The sequence below is a fragment of the Natator depressus genome, chromosome 6 (genome assembly GCF_965152275.1).
Source record: "Natator depressus isolate rNatDep1 chromosome 6, rNatDep2.hap1, whole genome shotgun sequence".
Lineage (NCBI taxonomy): Eukaryota > Metazoa > Chordata > Testudines > Cheloniidae > Natator > Natator depressus.
In genome coordinates this window covers 84,381,081-84,402,209 of record NC_134239.1, presented here as the reverse complement: position 1 = coordinate 84,402,209, position 21,129 = coordinate 84,381,081, and the positions used below count along the sequence as shown (strand labels likewise).

Genomic DNA, 21,129 nt, shown 5'->3' with positions numbered 1-21,129 from the left:
GAGCTACCAACATTTTCCCCACAGTTCCATCAGTGATGCTTCTGCTAACCTAGTGGACCTTGTTCTCTGCTATCCCGTGAAGAGGCACAAAGCACAGATGCCTCATCATTAATTTCAGTGACACTTAAATGCTATGTCTAACATTCGAAATAAACACCATCAGCAAATAGAAAAAAAGTTACTTGATAAAGTTTTCTCTCTGTTCACCTTGTAATAGCAATGACATCCTCAGCACAAGGCACTTCCTGTGGAATAATGACCAGCTAAGTTTAATGGCTCCAGTACATCTTTAGCTATCAGCTTTTCCCAGGTGGTCACCAATCCTCAATCAGTGCTCAGTGCCTGGACTATCTGTTACCTATCTTAGGTTTTTCACAGGTTCCTCACACAGGAAGCTTAAGGCCTTACTGCTGTATGATGATACAGCGATACTGGGGAGTTTTAAAAAATTGTTTAATTTTTTTAAAACAATTTAGTACTCATACAAAATGCTAGATTGACAGCAGAGGAAGATTAAATCTTCCAAACACTGCCCAACCAATTCATCTCAGACCTGACCTGAAAGGGTAGTTCATTTTCCACATCCATTCAATTCTTGGCTCCTTTGTTGAAGCTGCCAACAAAGGTACCAATAACTGGGGGGTGATTTTGTGAAGAGGAGACCTATTGATTAGGAACTGGACTGATACCAACAACTCATTTCACAGAGGCCACTGGAGAGCTGTCAGATGGTAATGACTTTCCATCACTATCAAGATAGGTCAGATTCAAGCCAATGACTGCGGCAAAAGGTTCCATCTGTATACTACTCCTAATCCCCTAAACTATCTGTGCTAACTGCTAGATTACACTATATTATCTAGAAGTTAGTGCAGTGTACTTGCAGGCAGGAAGCCAGCATTCTAACCCTAGTTTTGCCATTAACTCTCTATGTAACCTTGAGCAAATTGCTTTCTGTGGCTCAGTGTTCCCAGTTTAAAAAATTAGGATAATATCTCCCATCCTTGTAAAGTGCTTTCAGAGGCTGGATGAAATATGCTTTCTAGTTACAAAAGTACTATTATTATTAAAATATAGTTTAGAACATAATAGTATAAGATAATTTCTTAACTGAAACTGAACATTTATTTTAAAAGGCCTAAGGCTCTGATTCAGCAAAGCACTTAAGCACATGCTTATGTCTATCCCTTTTCAGAAGAGCACGTAATTATGTGCCTAAATGCTGTCCAAAATAGAGATAATTCCTAAATTGGAGCCTATGTTAGAGAATTTTAACCTTCTAATTATGCTATGCCATTGCTGTTCTCACATCAAAGGGTTGCATTAATCCTGTTGGCAATTCAACTCTTGATGGTAGCTCCTCCTGTCAATGGGTCCTTGGCTAGCTCTTCTGCTTGTTCCCAACTTTTCTTCTATACTTTAGGCTCCTTCCATCCCCAGCCTCTGAGTTCCTTATGCCCTGCCTTTTAGCCAAATCCCGCCTCAGCTCTTCTGTCTATTTCCAGGTGCCCACTGCACCTGATCCACTTTGAACACCAGTGCTCCTTCCTCCACCTCTCTAAAGTACCTATCTCCACCCCATCAAACCTTCATTCAACCTGTCACCCAATACCTGTTTCCACTCAACTCCTTTCTCCCTCTGAACATAACAACATAAGAACATAAGAATGGCCATATTGGGTCAGACCAAAGGTCCATCCAGCCCAGTATCCTGTCTACCGACAGTGGCCAATGCCAGGTGCCCCAGAGGGAGTGAACCTAACAGGTAATGATCTAGTGATCTCTCTCCTGCCATCCATCTCCACCGTCTGACAAACAGAGGCTAGGGACACCATTCCTTGTCCATCCTGGCTAATAGCCATTAATGGACTTAACCTTCATGAATTTAACCAGTTCTATTTTAAACCCTGTTATAGTCTGACTTACTAAGCAAGTATGACTTGCTCTGCAAGTCACCAGCTAATCTCACTGTACAATCCCCCTGGCAGGGTTCCTTCCCCACTCTGAACTCTAGGGTACAAATGTGGAGACCCGCATGAAAGACCCCCTAAGCTTATTCTTACCAGCTTAGGTTAAAAACTTCCCCAAGGTACAAACTTTGCCTTGTCCTTGAACAGTATGCTGCCACCACCAAGCATTTTAAACAAAGAACAGGGAAAGAGACCACTTGGAGACGTCTTCCCCCCAAAATATCCCCCCCAAGCCCTACACACCCCCTTTCCTGGGGAGGCTTGAGAATAATATCCTAACCAATTAGTTACAAAATCATCAAAGACCCAAACCCCTGGATCCTGGAACAATGGAAACATCGGTCAGGTTCTTAAAAGAAGGATTTTATTAAAAAAAAAAAGAAAGGTAAAAATCATCTCTGTAAAATCAGGATGGAAAATACTTTACAGGATATTCAGATTCAAAACACAGAGGATCCCCCTCTGTGCAAAACCTTAAAGTTACAGAAACAGGAATAAACCTCCCTCTTAACACGGGGAAAATTCACATAAAACAAAAGATAAACTAATCTGCCTTGCCTGGCTTACCTATACTGGTTGCAATATTGGAGACTTGGATTAGGATGGGTTGGAGAAGATGGATTTCTGTCTGGCCTCTCTCAGTCCCAAGAGAGAACAACCACGTAAACAAAGAGCACAAACAAAAGCCTTCCCCCCCCAAGACTGGAAAGTATCTTGTCCCCTTATTGGTCCTTTGGGTCAGGTGCCAGCCAGATGAGCTGAGCTTCTTAACCCTTTACAGGTAACAGCATGTTGCCTCTGGCCAGGAGGGATTTTATAGCACTGTATACAGAAAGATGGTTACCCTTCCCTTTATATTTACAACACGCCCCGAAATCACAGATAGGGTGAAACACTGGCTGTGATTTCTTCCTGGAGCTCTAGGACAAAACAGAGTTAATAAGACACATGCATCTCTAAATATACTACTAACTGTAAAAAGACTATCAATATTTCCCACATCTTAAGGACGATTTGGATCAGTTGATTCTGGGAAACTTTCACGGGAGAGTGCATCAGCCACTTTGTTAGAAGCTCCTGAAAGGTGTTGTATGTCGAAATCAAAATCTTGGAGAGCTAAACTCCACCAAATAAGTTTTTTGTTATTTCCCTTGGCGGTATGAAGCCACTATAGCGCAGCATGGTCGGTTTTCAGGTGGAAACGCCGTCCCCAAACGTATGGGCGTAGCTTTTCCAGCGCGTACACAATGGCGTAACATTCCTTTTCACTGATTGACCACTGGCTTTCTCTCTCAGACAGCTTCTTGCTGAGAAACACGACAGGATGGAACTCTTGATTTGGTCCTTCCTGCATTAAGACTGCTCCCACACCACGCTCGGACGCATTTGTGGTTACTAGGAACGGTTTGTCAATGTCTGGGGCCCTTAGCACAGGGTCAGACATGAGTGTTGCTTTAAGCTGGTTAAAGGCCTTCTGGCACTCTTCAGTCCACTGAACTGCATTTGGCTGTTTCTTTTTGGTTAGGTCTGTCAGTGGGGCGGCGATCTGGCTGTATTGCGGTACAAATTGCCTGTAATATCTGGCCAAGCCTAAGAAGGATTGGACCTGTTTCTTTGACTTTGGGACAGGCCACTTTTGGATAGCATCCACTTTGGCCTGTAGGGGGTTGCTAGTTCCTTGACCCACCTGGTGTCCAAGGTAATTCACTCTGTTTAGGCCTATTTGACACTTCTTAGCCTTAACAGTTAGTCCTGCCTCCCTTATGCGCTCAAGGACTTTTTGTAGATGTTCCAGGTGTTCTGCCCAGGAATACGAAAGTATGGCCACATCGTCAAGGTAGGCGACTGCATAGTCTCCCAATCCTGCTAGGAGACCATCTACAAGTCTTTGGAAGGTGGCGGGTGCATTCCGCAGCCCGAAAGGGAGCACATTAAATTCATACAGCCCGACATGTGTGATGTAGGCTGACCTTTTCTTGGCAGATTCATCTAGCGGTACCTGCCAGTACCCCTTGGTTAAGTCCAAGGTAGAAATGAACTGGGCCCGTCCCAGTTTCTCCAATAGTTCATCTGTGCGTGGCATTGGATAGTTGTCTGGGCGAGTTACAGCATTTAGCTTACGGTAGTCCATGCAAAAACATATCTCCCCATCTGATTTGGGAACTAGAACCACTGGAGATGCCCATGCACTGCCAAAGGGGTGGATTACACTCATCTGTAGCATATCCTGGATCTCCCGTACGATAGCAGTTTTTGCTTGAGGAGACACCCGGTAAGGCTGGGCTCTAATTGGGTGAGCATTACCTGTGTCAATGGCGTAGTATGCCTGTTCAGTCAGTCCTGGGGTGGCTGAGAACGTCAGCGCGTAGCTAGTGCACAGCCCCTTGATCTGCTGTCGCTGCATACGCCTAAGGGTCATGGAGAGGTTCACCTCTTCCACGCCACCAGCACTTTCTCCTTCGTAGTAGACACCTTCAGGCCACTCAGCATCATCTTCTCCCTGGGCTGTAAACTGACAAACCTTTAATTCTCTGGAATAAAAGGGTTTTAGAGAATTAATATGGTACACCGTAGGCTTTCGGTTGGAGGTTGGAAATGCTATGAGATAATTATCGGCTCCCAGGTGCTCTTGGACTGTGAATGGCCCTTCCCATGACGCTTCCATTTTATGGGCCTGGAGCACCTTTAAGACCATGACCTGGTCCCCTACTTTGAAAGACCGCATCTCTGGCACCGCTCTCAGGCTTTTTTCTCTTTTTGAGCATCTTTTAGTTTTTCTTTAGCAAGGGCCAAAGAGGTTCTGAGGGTGGTTTGTAGGTTGGTTACAATGTCCAGAATGTTAGTTCCTGGAGAAGGTGTAAACCCCTTCCATTGCTGCTTTACCAACTGTAATGGCCCCTTAACCTCGCGGCCATATACAAGTTCAAATGGCGAAAACCCTAAACTGGGATGTGGTACAGCTCTGTAGGCAAAGAACAACTGCTGCAACACTAGGTCCCAATCACTGGAGTGCTCATTTACGAATTTACGTATCATGGCCCCCAAAGTTCCATTAAACTTCTCCAACAGGCCATTTGTTTGATGGTGGTAAGGGGTAGCAACCAAGTGATTTACCCCATGAGTGTCCCATAGGCTTTCCATAGTTCCTCAGGAAATTAGTTCCTGCATCTGGCCAACCTACCCTGGCAAAAATGTCTGTTAGTGCCTGGCACACACTTTTAGCCCTGGTGTTGCTTAGAGCTACTGCTTCTGGCCATCGGGTGGCAAAATCCATGAAAATCAGTATGTACTGCTTTCCTCTGGGTGTCTTTTTCGGAAAAGGACCCAGAATATCCACAGCTACTCACTGAAATGGAACCTCAATGATGGGGAGTGGCTGGAGAGGGGCTTTGACCTGGTCTTGGGGTTTTCCCACTCTTTGGCATACCTCACAGGATTGGACATAGACAGAAACATCCTTGCTTATTCCCTCCCAGTGGAATGACCTCCCCAAATGGTCTTTGGTCCTGTTCATCCCAGCATGGCCACTAGGATGATCGTGGGCTAAGCTCAAGAGCTTTTCCCGGTACTTAGTTGGAACTACCAACTGTCTCTGAGGATGCCAGTCTTCCTGGTGCCCACCAGAAAGAGTTTCCTTGTATAAAAGTCCTCTGTCTACAACAAACTGGGATCGATTAGAAGAGTTGAGAGGCGGTGGGTTGCTCCGTGCCTCCGACCAAGCTGTCTGGAGGCTTTCATCTGCTTCCTGTTCAGCCTGGAATTGTTCCCTTGATGCTGGAGACATCAGTTCCTCACTGGATTGTGGACCTGGGCTTGGTCCCTCTGGAAGTGTTGCAGGTGATGGGGCTGTTTCCATTGACGGTGAACCGCTCTCCGCTGGTGCACTATGGGGTATTTCAGGCTCTGGCTGAGCCTCTTGTATAGGGTCATCTGCTGCTGCTGCCAGTGCAGTCTCGGTGGTGCCCTCTGGTGTTGGAGCTGTAGACGAGGTTGCAAGCGCTGGACTCAGTGCTGGCAATGGTTCTGGTGCTGGTTGCTTCGCCAGTTTTGGTTCAGGGACTGGCTTTAGCTAGGTCTCTGGGACTGGATCCACTACGGCCGTTGCAGTCGTTGGCAGGGAATCCGGTTCCACCACCTCCATCTGGGTCTCTGGTAACACAGACGGGGCCCTGGTGGAAGGCTCAGGAACAGGGATATGTGTGGAAGCTTGTTTAGTCTGGCTGCAGGTGACCATTCCCACCCTCTTGGCCAGCTTTACCTGGTTGGCCAAGTCTTCCCCCAGCAGCATGGGAATGGGATAATCATCATAGACTGCAAAAGTCCACATTCCTGACCAGCCCTTGTACTGGACAGGCAACTTGGCTGTAGGCAAATCGAAAGAGTTGAACTTGAAGGGTTGAATCGTCACTTGGGCCTCTGGGTTGATTAAGTTGGGGTCCACTAAGGATTGATGGATAGCTGATACCTGCACTCCAGTGTCCTTCCACGCTGTAACCTTCTTCCCGCCCACACTCACAGTTTCCCTTCACTCTAAGGGTATCTGGGAGGCATCTGGGCCTGAGGACCTTTGGTGTGACCCTGGTGCAATGAACTGTAATCTGTTGGGGTTCTTGGGGCAGTTGGCCTTCACATGCCCCAGCTCATTACATTTAAAACATCGCCCAGTTGACTGGTAACTGGGGCGAGGTGGGTTGCTGGAGAATGGTGTGGTGGGACGATAAGGTGTCTGGGATTTTCCTTGGGATGTAGGTGGGGCCTTGGGTTGTCCCCGGTGATAGGGTTTTGTTTCAGGTTGCCCCTTCTGATATTTGCTCCAACTGCTACTGTTTTTTTTCTTTTTGGCCACCTCCACCCATTTGGCTCCAATCTCCCCTGCCTCGATTACAGTTTTGGGCTTCCCATCTAGGATGTACCTTTCTATTTCCTCAGGAACACCCTCTAAGAACTGCTCCATTTGCATTAGGAAGGGCAACTCTTCTGGAGATTTAACACTTGCTCCTGATATCCAGGCATCCCAATGTTTCACAATGTGGTAGGCATGTCAAGTAAATGACACGCCTGGTTTCCACCTTAGGGCTCTGAACCGCCGATGGGAATGCTCGGGTCTTAGCCCCATTCTGACTCTCGTCTGGGTTTTAAAAAGTTCATAACTGTTCATGTGTTCCTTAGGCATTTCAGCTGCCACCTCTGATAAAGGTCCACTGAGCTGCGGCCTCAGCTCTACCAATGGAGTGGTCTGTAGAGATGCTGTACCCAAGGCAGGCCCTTTCGAAGTTTTCTAAGAAGGCCTCGGTATCATCGCCTGCCTTGTAAGTGGGGAACTTTCTGGGATGGGAAGGGGTACCTGAGAAGGATTGCTAGGGTTGGTTGGTATATTCTGCTGAGCCCTTGCCTTCTCCATCTCCAGTGCATGCTTCCTCTCTTTTTCTTTCTCCTCCATAGCTCTCTTGTGGGCAGCTTCCTTTGCCTCCACAGCTCTCTTGTGGGTAGCTTCCTCTGCCTCCACGCTGGCTTTTTCTGCCTCCATCTCCAAGCACCTTAAGGCCATCTGTCTATCATGCTCTTTTTGTTTCTCTTCAGCTTCGAATCTGGCCAGCTCTAGTTTATTAGCTGCTTCACTGGTAGTCATTTTCCTGCTTTCTTGTGCTTAACTCTAGCTATACCCGAGAGTTGGGGGGGGGGGGGGAGAACTTGTGAATTTCCCTGCAGGAGGTTAACTACCCTGCCTTTAGGTAGAGAAAACTCCAGCTCAAAAAAGAAAAATCCCTTTGTAAAAAAACTAACACCTCTGTCTCCACGCAAATAGACAGAAAACCCTCAAGCTGCTCTCAGCTTAAAAACAAACCTCTTCAGGTCTGTGCTTTTGGTTCAAAATGATCTCTGGTTCAAAATGATCCCACTGCTCTGCCACCATGTCAGGTGCCAGCAAGGTTAGCTGAGATTCTTAACCCTTTACAGGTAACAAAATGTTGCCTCTGGCCAGGAGGGATTTTATAGCACTGTATACAGAAAAGTGGTTACCCTTCCCTTTATATTTATGACACCCCCCATCTCCTGCTTCCAGTGACATTGTCCCCCAACCTGTCACCTGCTCCATCTGACCCCTTCTAGCAACCAAGTCCTCCATTCCAATAAGCAGAGATAGAATTTCAAATGAGACAGCATCTTCTGCAAAGTATTTCAGGAATGTAGGGGAATTAAACTTCAAATAGTAGGTTTCCTTTTTTTCATTTCCAAACATAAAGACATCATGCAACTTGTCATGTTAATGTTAAAAAATCTCCTTCATACTCTTCCAATTTTAATAATTAATAATGACGACAGTGAATTTAGTGCTCTCATATGGCACCAGGCTGACATTCCAGGAGTCTGATCTCCACTGTTTACCAAGCCATGGAATACAGAGTATACATGCAACACAGAAAAACGAAAGCTGAAATGCTGTACCTATTTTCACAGTAAATGATATTGAGGTCCATATTTACGCGAGTAACAAACATGTGGCAGTCGATTCTGACTTCATTGATTGTAGGAGGTGGCAAAGCATGAGCCACAACTACAAGCCCCATGATTTGGCTAGGGACTGTCCTCCCGTGGGACAGTGACACTCTCAGTCGTAACCGGCCTGTTATATGGATCACCTACAAAATAAAAAGAATAAAAGAAATCCCTGTGAATTCATGATGCAAATGTGACATCATCTTTTTTAAAGGACAACATTGTTATTCTAAAGAGCACTTTACTCCATCAAAAATTATATTTAGTAACTGCCAGGATCAGTGTTAAGCTTATTAATATTGGCTGTCAACATGTTCTAAATGTCCTCATGGCAAGAAAGAAGAAAAGTACATAATAGCCAAATGTTTCAATTTATCAAATCTAAAACTCAGAACTTCTGTGTTATTGATTTTTTTTTCAAAGAAAGAAAGGACAAATTAGAAAATCAAGGGAATGAAGTAAGAGATATAAAACTGAAGTAATGGGGGTAGAAAGGGAAGACTAATTTTAAAACATTTGGAGATTAAAATGTGAGACAAAAGGAGCAGCAGTTTTGAAACTTTTCCAGGACCCATTTAATTGAATTGCCAGTCATCTACATCTTAGAGACACTACTTACATCCTTGAATTACTTCTTTGTGGTTGGCAATACAAGAAGCATGAGCCTGCAAGTGATCAATGGGTTCAACTGCGCAGACACCAAGCATTTTACAGCTGCAGAGTTACTAGTCAAGCCTTGATTTAGCTTAATGCACTGTGCATGCGCTGAGAACTTTTGGAGCTGAATGAGAGGCAGAGGTTTTCGTTCCCCTATTTACACGATGAACACTAAGCAAAATTGTTAGGATATAGATATGCAGGCCTGTCTGTAAAGGCCTATACACTAAGAATTTAGGTGTATTCTTATCACTTAGCTAGTTATAGAGGTATAAAAGAAAGAATCAAAATCACTGTCTGCCAGTGTAAGGTCCTTCTCTTACTGTGACAGTCTGAGGCCCTGTTCTTAGGCTAAGGCCTTTGGCTAAGCAGCAGAAGCAGCCATAAGCTGGGAAGCGAACGGTCACATCCTCACATTCCAAACTAGTCACATTGAAATAAGGTGCCATTGGGCTGTTAGGAATACAATCCTGACCTCTCACCTCCAGAGAAAGGGAAGTGCCTAGAAAATGTAAAAGGAAACTTAGTTTGATAGCATCCTGTCTGGCAAGAACTCACTTATCAATAGCTGGGATGTGAAATCCTCACTTCTGTATTGTTTTGTCATTATAGTTCCCACTTTGCTATTGTTTGTCTGTATAGTCTCTGTCTGGTTCTGTGATTGTTTCTGTCAGCTGCATAATTAATTTTGCTGGGTGTAAACTAATTAAGGTGGTGGGATATAATTGGTTACATAATCATGCTACAATATATTAGGATTGGTTAGTTAAATTTCAGGAAAATGATTGGTTAAGGTATAGCTAAGCAGAACTCAAGTTTTACTATATAGTCTGCAGTCAATCAGGAAGTGGGGGGGGGGGAATGGGAACAGGGAATGGGGTTGGGGAAATTGGAATCATGTTTTGCTGGGGGGGAATGGGAACAGGTAATGGGGGTGGGGAAATTGGAATCATGTTTTGCTAAGTGGGGGAACGGGAACAGGTAAGGCTCTGTGGTGTCAGAGCTGGGAAGAGGGACACTAAGGAAGGAAACTGGAATCATGCTTGTGGAAGTTCACCCCAATAAACATCAAATTGTTTGCACCTTTGGACTTCGGGTATTGTTGCTCTCTGTTCATGCAAGACGGACCAGGGAAGTGAGTGGGTGAAGGAATAAGCCCCTAAAAAAATACACCCAGGAGATCCAGCTGCTCCATTTGAGATTGCAACTCAGTGCTGCTTGCTGAAGCTGAATGATTATGAAACTATGGGAAAGGACTGACCTATAATTTCTGACTCAGCTGCCTCAGAAGCCTTACTGTGGACAGATAAAATGATGTTCTTTGAAAAAAAATTAAAATGAATAATACCTGTGACAGGTGTCAGACTGGCAGCTCTGGAGACTGCAGGCCTATATTCGCACAACAGGGACATCATGGGCAGTGGCAGTGCCAACTGTCCCCACCTTTTATCCTGCCAGCATCTCAGTATCAGCCTGGAAAGAAGGACTCGAGGGCAGAGAATTCAGGCTCCATGATGCATTCAGCCCTCAGCATCTCTATTGAGAGTGCCAACAAAGATGCCAACGTGTGCCAGTTGTGATGGTGTGGATACATATCCACTGGGAACTGAAACTCATTTCACAAAGATTAGATAACAGTCTGCAGCTTTTGGTCACTACTCATATAAGAGCTATTCTTAGTGGTGAGTGAGAGGTAAAAGGCTCTGTGTTCCATTGGCAATCTCTTAAACCATGTAGTGCACCCAAAATTAAATCTCATTTAAGCTAATAGAACAACAAATTAAAGCTTGAAGTTATTTTTTTGATTCACAATCTTTAAAAATCTCTCTTTTATCCAATATTTTACATTTGTGACCACAGTCAGTGAGGTAGTTCTGAATGGGGAGGATGATTAACTTGTGGTTTTGTCCATTTCAGTTGTAGATTTATGACCATCCACATCTCAGGTAATTATTACTTAAATTCATACTTAATTCACCTTCAGAGGGCAAACTATTTGGTGAATATATGCCCAGAGGCAAGGATGCAAAAATACCATTTCAAATACACATTTTTTGCAAGACCTTATTAACTAATGAAGAAATAGCTAAAAGAAACAGGATTTACTTCACAGGAGGGATACAAATAGCATACTTTCCCCCTTCTAGCTAGGCTTACACATATGCTTATTTACCATTATCTCTCTCACTTTATCATGCAACTTCATCTTACTGCAGAAACACAAATCTGTAAATGCTTGGAAAAATGCTGCTTTTTAATGAAACCAGAAATAATGTAAAAAATAATCCTATGCTCAATGTACTAGGCTAAATGCATTTTTTTTAAAGGAATGCCTATGCTAAGATGTTTGAAGTTGGCATTAGCACTTGGGGAGAACTTTGAGATACATCTTACTTAAGATTCATTTTTTATCTCCCACACCTATTTTTGGAATACTCCATGTCATTCATTGCTAAATGTCAAAAAGATTTGTTTTGAACAAGTGCTTATTAAATTGGTATCCAGTTTCTCCTTGATCTTTCAGTGAAACTGCAGCTCTGCGTTTGTATCACCATCACTAGAGATTGCCCAAAGCTAACTCTGCTATACTCAAGCACTGCTGAACTTTGGGAAAGTTTGTACCTGGATTCAAGCCATGCAGCTGGTCCCTAACTCTATCATGGACTGAACCATGTCCTCAGGTCCAAACAGCTTCAAATTTTGGGGGAGGTCAGATCTAAATTGAATTTTGGCTGCTGCACTGGGAAAATCTGCAACAAATTCCCGTCAGTTCTGACACATGTTCCGTTGAATCAGTATTAAAAGAGGTGGGAACTCCAGTTCAAACAAAGTTCTCATGGCTGAAACATCTTCTATCTCCACTTTAGTCAAACCCATTCTGTAACAAATCTAATTGGCGGTAATACTAGTTTTAGCTGTCAGGACCTTATCTATATTGTGCCTGTCACCATTTTTAACACCGATTCAACTAAACTAGCATTAAAACTGGTAGAATTTTTGGGGTAAATTACCTCCATGTGGCTAAGACTCATGTCTAATCAATCCGATAGCAGCAGACAATAATGTCCTATATATAGTACTATGACTTTAATGACATTAAGTGGAAATATAAACTGTTTTGTATGTCCCCAGACAGGCTTGTGCAGCCCGTATTGCTGCATCTTTACTTATATTTTAGCCATGCAGGTATGCTGACCCATGCTGCAAATCACATCTCTGACTGCAGTGTAAACCTAGCCTAACAAAACTTCTTTACATTAACCACTGTGCAGCTTCCCCCAAAACTCTGTCGGTGCACCTCCCAAGTTAATGGGGTGCACTGAAGGTCATGGTAAGACTCCCATTAACGTCAGTGGTAATTGGATCAGGTCTCTATTCCAGAATCTGTTTTGATCAGAGACTTTTAGAAGATGCTGCGAACTGTTTGTGATACTGATCTGAGGGGACTATAAGCCTGCCAAACAGAGCCTCTCTTGTGACCTGATCTGCATCTGACCTTAAACACAGGTTAGTGCATAAACTTATCCCACCCCTATTATTGCTCATGGTGTCATCCAGTCCTATTAAACTTCTACTTAAAGGAACAGGTGGGTGAACCAAAAAACATTTCACAACAGTAGGACTGTTAATGTATAATGGGTATAAGAAGTATAATGTTGTAAAGGCGTCAAGATGAAGCAATAAAAAAACCCATTAAAATCTTCTGCACTGAAAAATATAATTCTTTTGTTAAAAAGTATTCTAAATTAACTCTACCTGACACTCAAATATTTAAAAAAACATTGTTTCCCTTTTGTTTTTTTCTCTGATACAAAAATGGATGTGCAAATGTTGTAACTACATGTAAACACAGTTGATGAAGAGTATGCTTGGACAAATATATATTTCTTTTCCCTGCCATATGCTCCTCTTAGTCATCTGTTAGCAATAAGCACTTAGATGTGCTCTACTAATGTCTACTCATTATAAACAAGCACATCACAAAGACCTTGATAAAACCGTCCCTCTGTTAATACTTAAGAAAAGGAAAGACCAGTAATTGAAAAATACATCTGGAACTTGCTCATCGTACTTTAGAGCTAAATCTCACCTCTAGAGATGGAAAGATTTTCTTTATCAAAAGACATCTTTAAATATGATGTCTATTATTTTTCTCGTATATGTGAAGTAAGGAGTAAGGACATGTATTACCCGGGGCAATAAAAACCTGCGGGCATGAAAAATCTGTGAATTTCACCTTTCAGATTTTCCTATGTTCTTCAAAAACTTAAACTTCCATTAAAAATAAAGTTACAAACTAACTCTTTTGGTCCATATGTAAATCACTGTCCTAGTTTGCGATCAGATTTAAACCAGCCCATTGTCAGAAGTGTCAACTCAGGCTATTTATCTTAATGGGGTGTTAACTTCTGGGTGTTCATGTGATCATTTAGAACCAAATTTTCTCATGAGGCTCACGTATGAAAAATGTACAGCGCTATTGTGCATCCTTATTTGTGTGCAAAGATAGGTAGCTATGTATATAAAATGGCTAAATGCACATGCACACGGCTACTTCGGTGTCTCACCAGTCAACTAACACATGCATTTATCCAATTTACACACACAGTTATTTAGTGTATGCACAAGTGCTGATATATTTTGCTCATTCAAATAGTGATACTCTATCCTTTGTAGGCCAGCAACATGGAATTCTTTCAAACTATGAACACTTATTTTGAGCCACTAAAATAAACTGTAGAATATTTTTACAAAATTACAATTAAACAAACTTCTCTTTATTCTTTTTTTAAATTAACACTTATTTTTAAATAATCACATAACTATTTACTAAACATTGTATATAAGTAGTAAAGCCCTTTCCTGACGTGAATGGACACAGAGGACTACAGTGCCTTTGTAACTGATATAACTGTTTGTCTCGAGACTGGGAAAAGAAAGCTCACAGAACCAGAAATCTAAAGATCATTCCACCCTTTCCTGCTATCTGTGGCCAGTTGTCTTATGTTTTTCTCAATATATATAAATATTTCTTCTCTCTCTCTCTCTCTTACACACACAGACACACAAATAATGGGAAAAGAGAGGCAGGTAGTCCATGAACCTATACAAATATCTTAGCAACTGCGTGCAGCAAGCTCACTATTATTCACACTGAATACGAGCGAGCCTTATCTATCAACCATAAAAGTTGTGGCCTTCAGCGCCCATTGAAGCACAAGTCCGATTTCAAGTAGGACATGTAGTATACATAACAGATACATATTTTTTAGTTCAGATTCTTCTTTAGTAGCTGCAATCCCTTCATAGACACCTGCCAAACTTACTCGGAAAACAGAAAATGGGTTTAAAATGAAATTGTTAATACATCTGGACTCAGGGCGTATTTTGTGTTTAAAAAGTCAACATTTATCACACAGTGGTTTGAGAAACTACAGTTACTTCCCTCTCCTTTCAGTAACTCACACACCCCTTTGGGATAATTAAAGGCACAGTGGCCGCTACTTCATCCTTGGAGATATTATACAGCACTTCCCATCTACACAGGGGACATATTAATGCATCTGAACAGCAGTGGTTACTCTGGACGTGTCCCCGGCCCCTACACAAGAATTCCCCCAATGAGTTCCCCTAGAACCACACCAGTTCCACCGCAAGAGGGTGAACTTTACTAGTGGAGGAAGAGGAACAACTGGCCTACAAGACTGCTTTTATGCCACTTTGCCTGCCTTAGCCAGAATTTGACCTGTAGACTTTCCTAAAGGAAATGCAGATGAATTTATTGTGATAAAGAAGAATGTACATCAATAATTAACCTACACAGAAAATAAATCCAGGCTTTTACCCCAATAAAACACTGCACATGTGGAAAAATGGATAAAAGAATTACCCTTTAACACCTTTGATTATTAATTTAACCAGGCACATCACAGTTGCTTATTATAATAAAATATATGGGGGAAAATGATGAAAATCCTAAGAATAAAATGATTAAGGGCCTGACACTGTCCCCCTCTTTCACATTGAGAAGTTCCTTCCTCTGTGTGGTCATATTTGGATGAATGGGAATACCAGAAGAGTAAGCTATTCCTTCTCAATGTGAGTAAAGAATTTGGCCCGGAGTGTAATAAAGAAACAATCCTTAAAGCTGCCATTGTAAAAGAAATGGGCTGTTTTTAATTGGGAAAAAGTCATAAAGGTCTGGGAAATGAACAGCAGAGCAGAGGTAGTTTAAGAATAATTAATAATAATATATCTGGACATCAAAATTTTATATAGTATTAGATTAATATGAAGGTGGCCTATTTTAATGTTGACTTTTCATTCTATTTTGTAAGAGCATCTGCATTGTTTTATTATAGGATAATATATTAGCTTTCATCATTTATCTGCATAGTATACTGTTATACACATATATTTTTATTATGCTTATTGTTTGCATCTCAGAATTAGATCTGAGGTCCAATCCTGCACTGACACTATTTTTGTGAATAACAGTTGCAGGATCAAGAGACCTGGTTGTCCTAACATAGTCAGGTTCTCCACCCTCCTGTGAAGAACAGACTTCATTCTTTTCATTGTGAAATACATTATAATTCATTGTCTCAGCAATGTGGGTTCTCTTTCCTTTGGTGTGATTTTGTATTAATTGGACTTGTACAACATCCTGGTTTCGTCTCAATAGAAAGTGATGCAGAGTTGCTATTAAAGAAATCAGCCATATAGCATAAACTATCTATTGGAACCTAATATACTTATTTTGTCAAGGGATCATACATCACAATATTTTGTAATCATGCCTACTACAGCTGTGATTATAAAACTATTCAATTTCACGATCAAAACCATAAATAGAAGACCAAACATTCCACTATTAAAAAGTATTCTTTGAATATGTGTGTGCTGTTAGTAATGCGACATGCCAGGTTTTATATTTAATACCTTTGAACCCTTTTCCTATTTAGATGTCTTAATAACAACTCAGCCTGTCAGCAGTGCAGTACTTTTTTCATATTCCAAAGCCTGCAAATAAGCACTTCAAGAAGATCAACATTAAAAAGAAAAAGAAAAAAATTAAAATTGAAATCACCACACTGCAACCTGAAATAGTAGCCATGAAAAATTGGTTTTAAAAAAGAATATTTTTTGAAGTAATTGGCACAAAGACTATTCTAGTGCAGATTGCTGCAAGAGCGCTCTTGGCAAGAACATCATAAGCACTAGCAAAACTTTAATATGCTCAAGCAGCCAAATACAAACTGACACCAGGAACCCAAGTGTGGCAACAAACAGGAGAAATATAAAGTATCTCAATTTAATACAAACCTACATACAAAGGGATCAATTTTTACAATTCATGGTTTAGCATACAATACAGCGGTCCTCAGAGTGAATATAGAGTAGTTATACATAAGAAATTAGAATTATCAAGTCTAGGGAATTTCTCAAGAGTCCTTTTGATATGTAATACAGCAAGTATAAAGACTGAAAAACCAGACATCAATGTATTAAATGAGCTCAGGTTGAGATCTATTTAGAAAAGACAGGTTTAAGCTGGAAGAAGAATCTCTTTGATATGACCTCCAGAGCAGACCATTTGCTGAAGGATTCAAGATGAGCAGATTTACCCTTACACATCCACTTGCTACAGAGCTGCTTTTAAATCTGCACTCTACAATATCTAAAATAAGGTTACTACATACTCTCACTGTAGAAATAAGGCCTGCACAATACAGAAGATTAAGAACCGAGGATTTTCTTGTGTTTCTAGCAAGGTTTAGAATTCACTTGTATGCGGAGTTCCGCGAATAAACATGAAACATGGTTAAGTTTAAAAATTAGCTAATGTAACTAACTCCTATCTAAATTATCTATTGCAGAATCTAAATATGGCTGGTCTAAGCTGGGAATCTGGAGCTCCTCAGATTCTTTCTTAGTGTGCATCTCAAAAACAACCTTGATTTGTGGCCAACACTTATGTTAACCCTGAAACTCAAAAGATGGCTCCAGTTTTACAGCTTCGGTGACAAAGATTTTTCCCTGCAAACCCCATGGTGTTCAAATGTGTTGTATTTTTTTTCTCTCAGGGAATGTTTGAAGTCCCCTTTAAAAATAATGCCTCAAGGATATTTTTTCCCCTAATACCATTTAAAGAAACTTGAAAGCATTTGGTTCTTGAAGTGCGCAGAGTTCTAATGAAGCAATCATCAACTCTGCCCATGGACACAATCTCACAAGCCGCTTCTCATACCAAGATTCTGACAGTTCTTTTAATATGAAATTAAACTTGAGAAAAGGTCTCTTGTTTTATCTGCTACAATGCTAAGGTTTACTGGACTGGTTCAAAAACATGGCTGGCTCCATCCTTCTGCAGTTGAAAGATGGTGAAAAGGTTAAAAAAAAAGTTGGCCAGGATCAGATGTGTCATTGGCAACGCAGTCTATTGCACTAAAGATAACCAATAATAAGTATTCTTCAGAAGTATTGTCTGCATTCCTATCATGGGAGGGAGAAATAAAGCATTTTATCTGATGTAGTTCTTAGCAGCCAAACCATTACCGTAGGTGATTCTCTGCACAGCAAGCAAGGACTAGATAAAACAAAAATATTTTATATTAATGTATTTTCCCCACACATAGAAAAAGGGCAGAACATGCTGTTGTCTGTAAAGAAAGAAATGGATTCCCCAAATTTGCCTCAATTAAAATAACGTGTGTGTTCTAACTCATTGTTTTTCAATCGGGTGTGGGGTGCAACCCCCAAAAGGGTCATGGGGAGGTTCAGGATGAGTCACAGGCAGCAGACCCTTGCTTTGTGGCTAGTTGGGAGGGTGGGTCTCAAATTTTTTTGTTTTAAGATGGGGGTCACAATACAGAAAAGTTTGAAAACCACTGTTCTAACTCAATTAATACTGAGGTTTTATTGCTTGTGCTAATGCTGTTTGCTGCAGGCAATGGCGGATTACCGTATGGGCCCATGGAGCCCGTGCCCTAGGGTCCTGGCCAATTGAGGGGGCCCTGGAAGCTGTAACTCTGGCTCCACCCCCTGCTCCTCCTCTCCCTCCCCCTGGGGTCCCGCCGCCCTGCTTCGCCTCCTCCCCCTTGAGGCCCCGCCCACTGGCCAGGCCAGACAAAAGCAGGAGCTGTGGTAGTGTAAGCACTAAGCATATTCCTCCTGTGTACAGCTGCCCCCACACCCCAAACCTCTCTCCTTCCCCCTCCCTCCCACAGAGATCTTGGTCCCCTGAGCCCCTCTCCCTCCCGCTACCCACCCAGCCCCTTTCCTTCCCCCGTTTTACACATGGGTACAGTGAAACACACAGAGGTTAAGTGAATTGCCTACAGTCAAGCACAACGTGAATCAAGTATCACTGCTAGTTCGAGAATTCAAGAGTCCTGACACCCAGTCTCCAATAGACAACACTGTTTTAATAAAAAACCTCATGTCTCAGCTATTACAATATTTGGCACTTAGGCAGAGTTCTCTGGCATAATGCTGTATTATGTGTACAGACAGCTGCAGCTGTCCATTCTCACTCACCTGAAACGACAGGCCCAAAACTACTGCATTGAACCATTTATTTCCATTTATCTTTATTTCTATGCTGTCCGGGCAGCTGTGGGGAGTCCTGGACCCTCCACCTGTCCTGGGCGAGGAGCCGGGGTGCCCGAGAGCAGCCCCCAGCCCGTGACCCTGCTGTCCAGGGAACGCCATCCAGGACAGGTGGAGGGTCCAGGGCTCCCCACAGCAGCCAAGGCTCAGTGGCCAACTCTTACCACGGCCTGGCTTCCGGCCAGGCCAGGAGGCAGCCATGGGGAGGGGAGAGGGGAGGAGCAGGGGGTGGGGCCCTGTGGTGGAGGTGAGGCAGTAGCAGGGTTCTTTGTGCCCAGAGGCCCAATAAATCTTAATCAGCCTCTGGCTTCAGGATCTCACAGAAGCAAACAACTGTTTTGTTTTAATGCTTGCTTGTTTTTCCCAGCATAGCACAAGTTCTGTTGACTGCACAACTGCCCTCCCTGGGGAGAGTAGCTATACATTCCTGCCAGGGCTCCCCATGAGATGAGCTGAATGCGTGCACTGGCCTCCCGTCTGGCCATAGGCCCTCTTCAAGTGGCAGTGACCACTTCGTGGCTCCAGGCTGCCGCTGTTAGCAGACTTTATGCCTTCAGAAGCCAGGCAACTATTCAGGTGCACAGCATCCATTTTATGCATGTGAAAACTGATCCCCACAGAGATGAAGTAAAATTCCCAAGAGTCACACAGCAAGACAGTATCAGAACCCAGATTAAAACCCAGATCTCGTCACTCCCAGGCTTATGCCTAATTTGCCAGACACCAGTTCCTAGTAGGCAAATTACAACTTCCCTGGGTTTCCATTTCCCCATTTGTCAAATGAGGAAAAGGACATTTATCACAGCTGAAATCTGAAAATGGACAGAATAAATTCATAGATTCCAGAACCAGATAGGACCATTGTGATCATCTAGTCTGACCTCCTGCATATCACAGGCCATACAATTTTCCCAAAACAATTACAAGAGTATATCTTGTACAAAAACATCCAATCTTGATTTAAACTATCAGTGATGGAGAATCCACTATGACCATGGGTAAATTGTTCCAATGGTTAATTACTCTCACTGTTATAAATTTATGCCTTATTTCCAGTCTGAATTTGTCTAGCTTCAGCTTCCAGCCACTGGATCATGTTATACCATTCTCTGAAGAGCACATTATTAAATATTTGTTCCCCATGCAGATATTTCTAGACTGTAATCAAGTCACCCCTTATCCTGCTCTTTTGTTGAGCTAAATAGATGGAGCTCCTTGAGTCTAGCACTATAAGACATGTTTTCTAATCCTTTAATTATTGTGGCTTTTTTCTGAACCATCTCCAATTTATCAATATCCTTTCTTGAATTGTGGGCACCAGAACTGGACACAGTATTCCAGCAGCAGTCTCGCCAGTGCCAAAAAGAGAGGTAAAATAACCTCTCTACTCCTACTTGAGATGCTCCTGTTTATGCATTCTAGGATTGCATTAGCTCTTTTGGTCACTGGCTCTCACTGGAAGCTCACGTTCAGCTGATTATCCACCATGACCCTCAAATCTTTTTCAGAGTCTCTGCTTCCCAGGATAGAGCCCCCCATCTTGTAAGTACAGCCTACATTCTTTGCTGCTAACTGTATACATTTATCTGTATTACAACACATATATTTTGCTTGCACCCAGTTTACCAAGTGATCCAGATCTCTCTGAATCAGTGCCCTGTCCTCATTGTTATTTACCACAACCCCAATTATTGTGTCATCTGCAAACTTTGTCAGTGATGATTTTATGTTTTCTTCCAGGTTATTGATAGAAATGTTAAATAGTGTAGGGCCAAGAACTGATCCCTGTCGGACCCCGTGTCCACAGCCACAGGTAGAGTAAGTAAATAAGTATAATTAAACCCTCATGTTTAAACTGAGACACAAAGAGCTGTTATTAAGGAGGTACTGTAATCTAATGTATGAGACATCAGTGTGGCCTTCATGAAACATGGGTTGAGATCCTGGTTCTGGAAAAAAAAACAACTAGCTGTGTGGACTTGTATAAATCATTTAATCTCTCTGAGTCTTAGTTACCCCCTCTGAAAAATGGGAGCAATTATAAATATCTGCTTTATATGGTAGTTGTCAGACACAATTATATAATGGTGGGAACAAATCAGGAGTGCCAGGATCCCAGACCAGTGTGCTATGAGAAAATGTGCTTATATGCACTGTGGTTTCTAAGGATACAGTGCCATCACATTCTCCTCTTGCAGCTTTTTCAGAATTTGCAAATATAAATTTGAGTGAAAGATGCTTTCTGAGTTTTCATAAATGTCCAGAAAGTGAAATTTACTCCTCACTGCATTTTGTCAAAATTACTCCAATTATATAGAATTTTCAGAAACTCAAAATCAAGCAGATTTTGTGGTTAAAATGCTTTGCAACGAGCATTTCACCCAGCCATATT

At 42.2% G+C, this 21,129-nt stretch overlaps 1 protein-coding gene across 5 annotated transcripts in view; it reads right to left on the bottom strand.

Annotated features, from left to right (window-relative positions):
* The window catches only part of NPAS3 (neuronal PAS domain protein 3), an 843,689-nt gene that overhangs the window by 44,113 nt on the left and 778,447 nt on the right, over window positions 1–21,129 (bottom strand). For all 5 annotated transcript variants that reach the window (XM_074955835.1, XM_074955836.1, XM_074955837.1 and 2 more), the window contains one exon: window positions 8,418–8,611. In XM_074955835.1, the coding sequence (XP_074811936.1) occupies window positions 8,418–8,611 (194 nt within the window). The remainder of the gene's footprint in view (window positions 1–8,417; window positions 8,612–21,129) is intronic.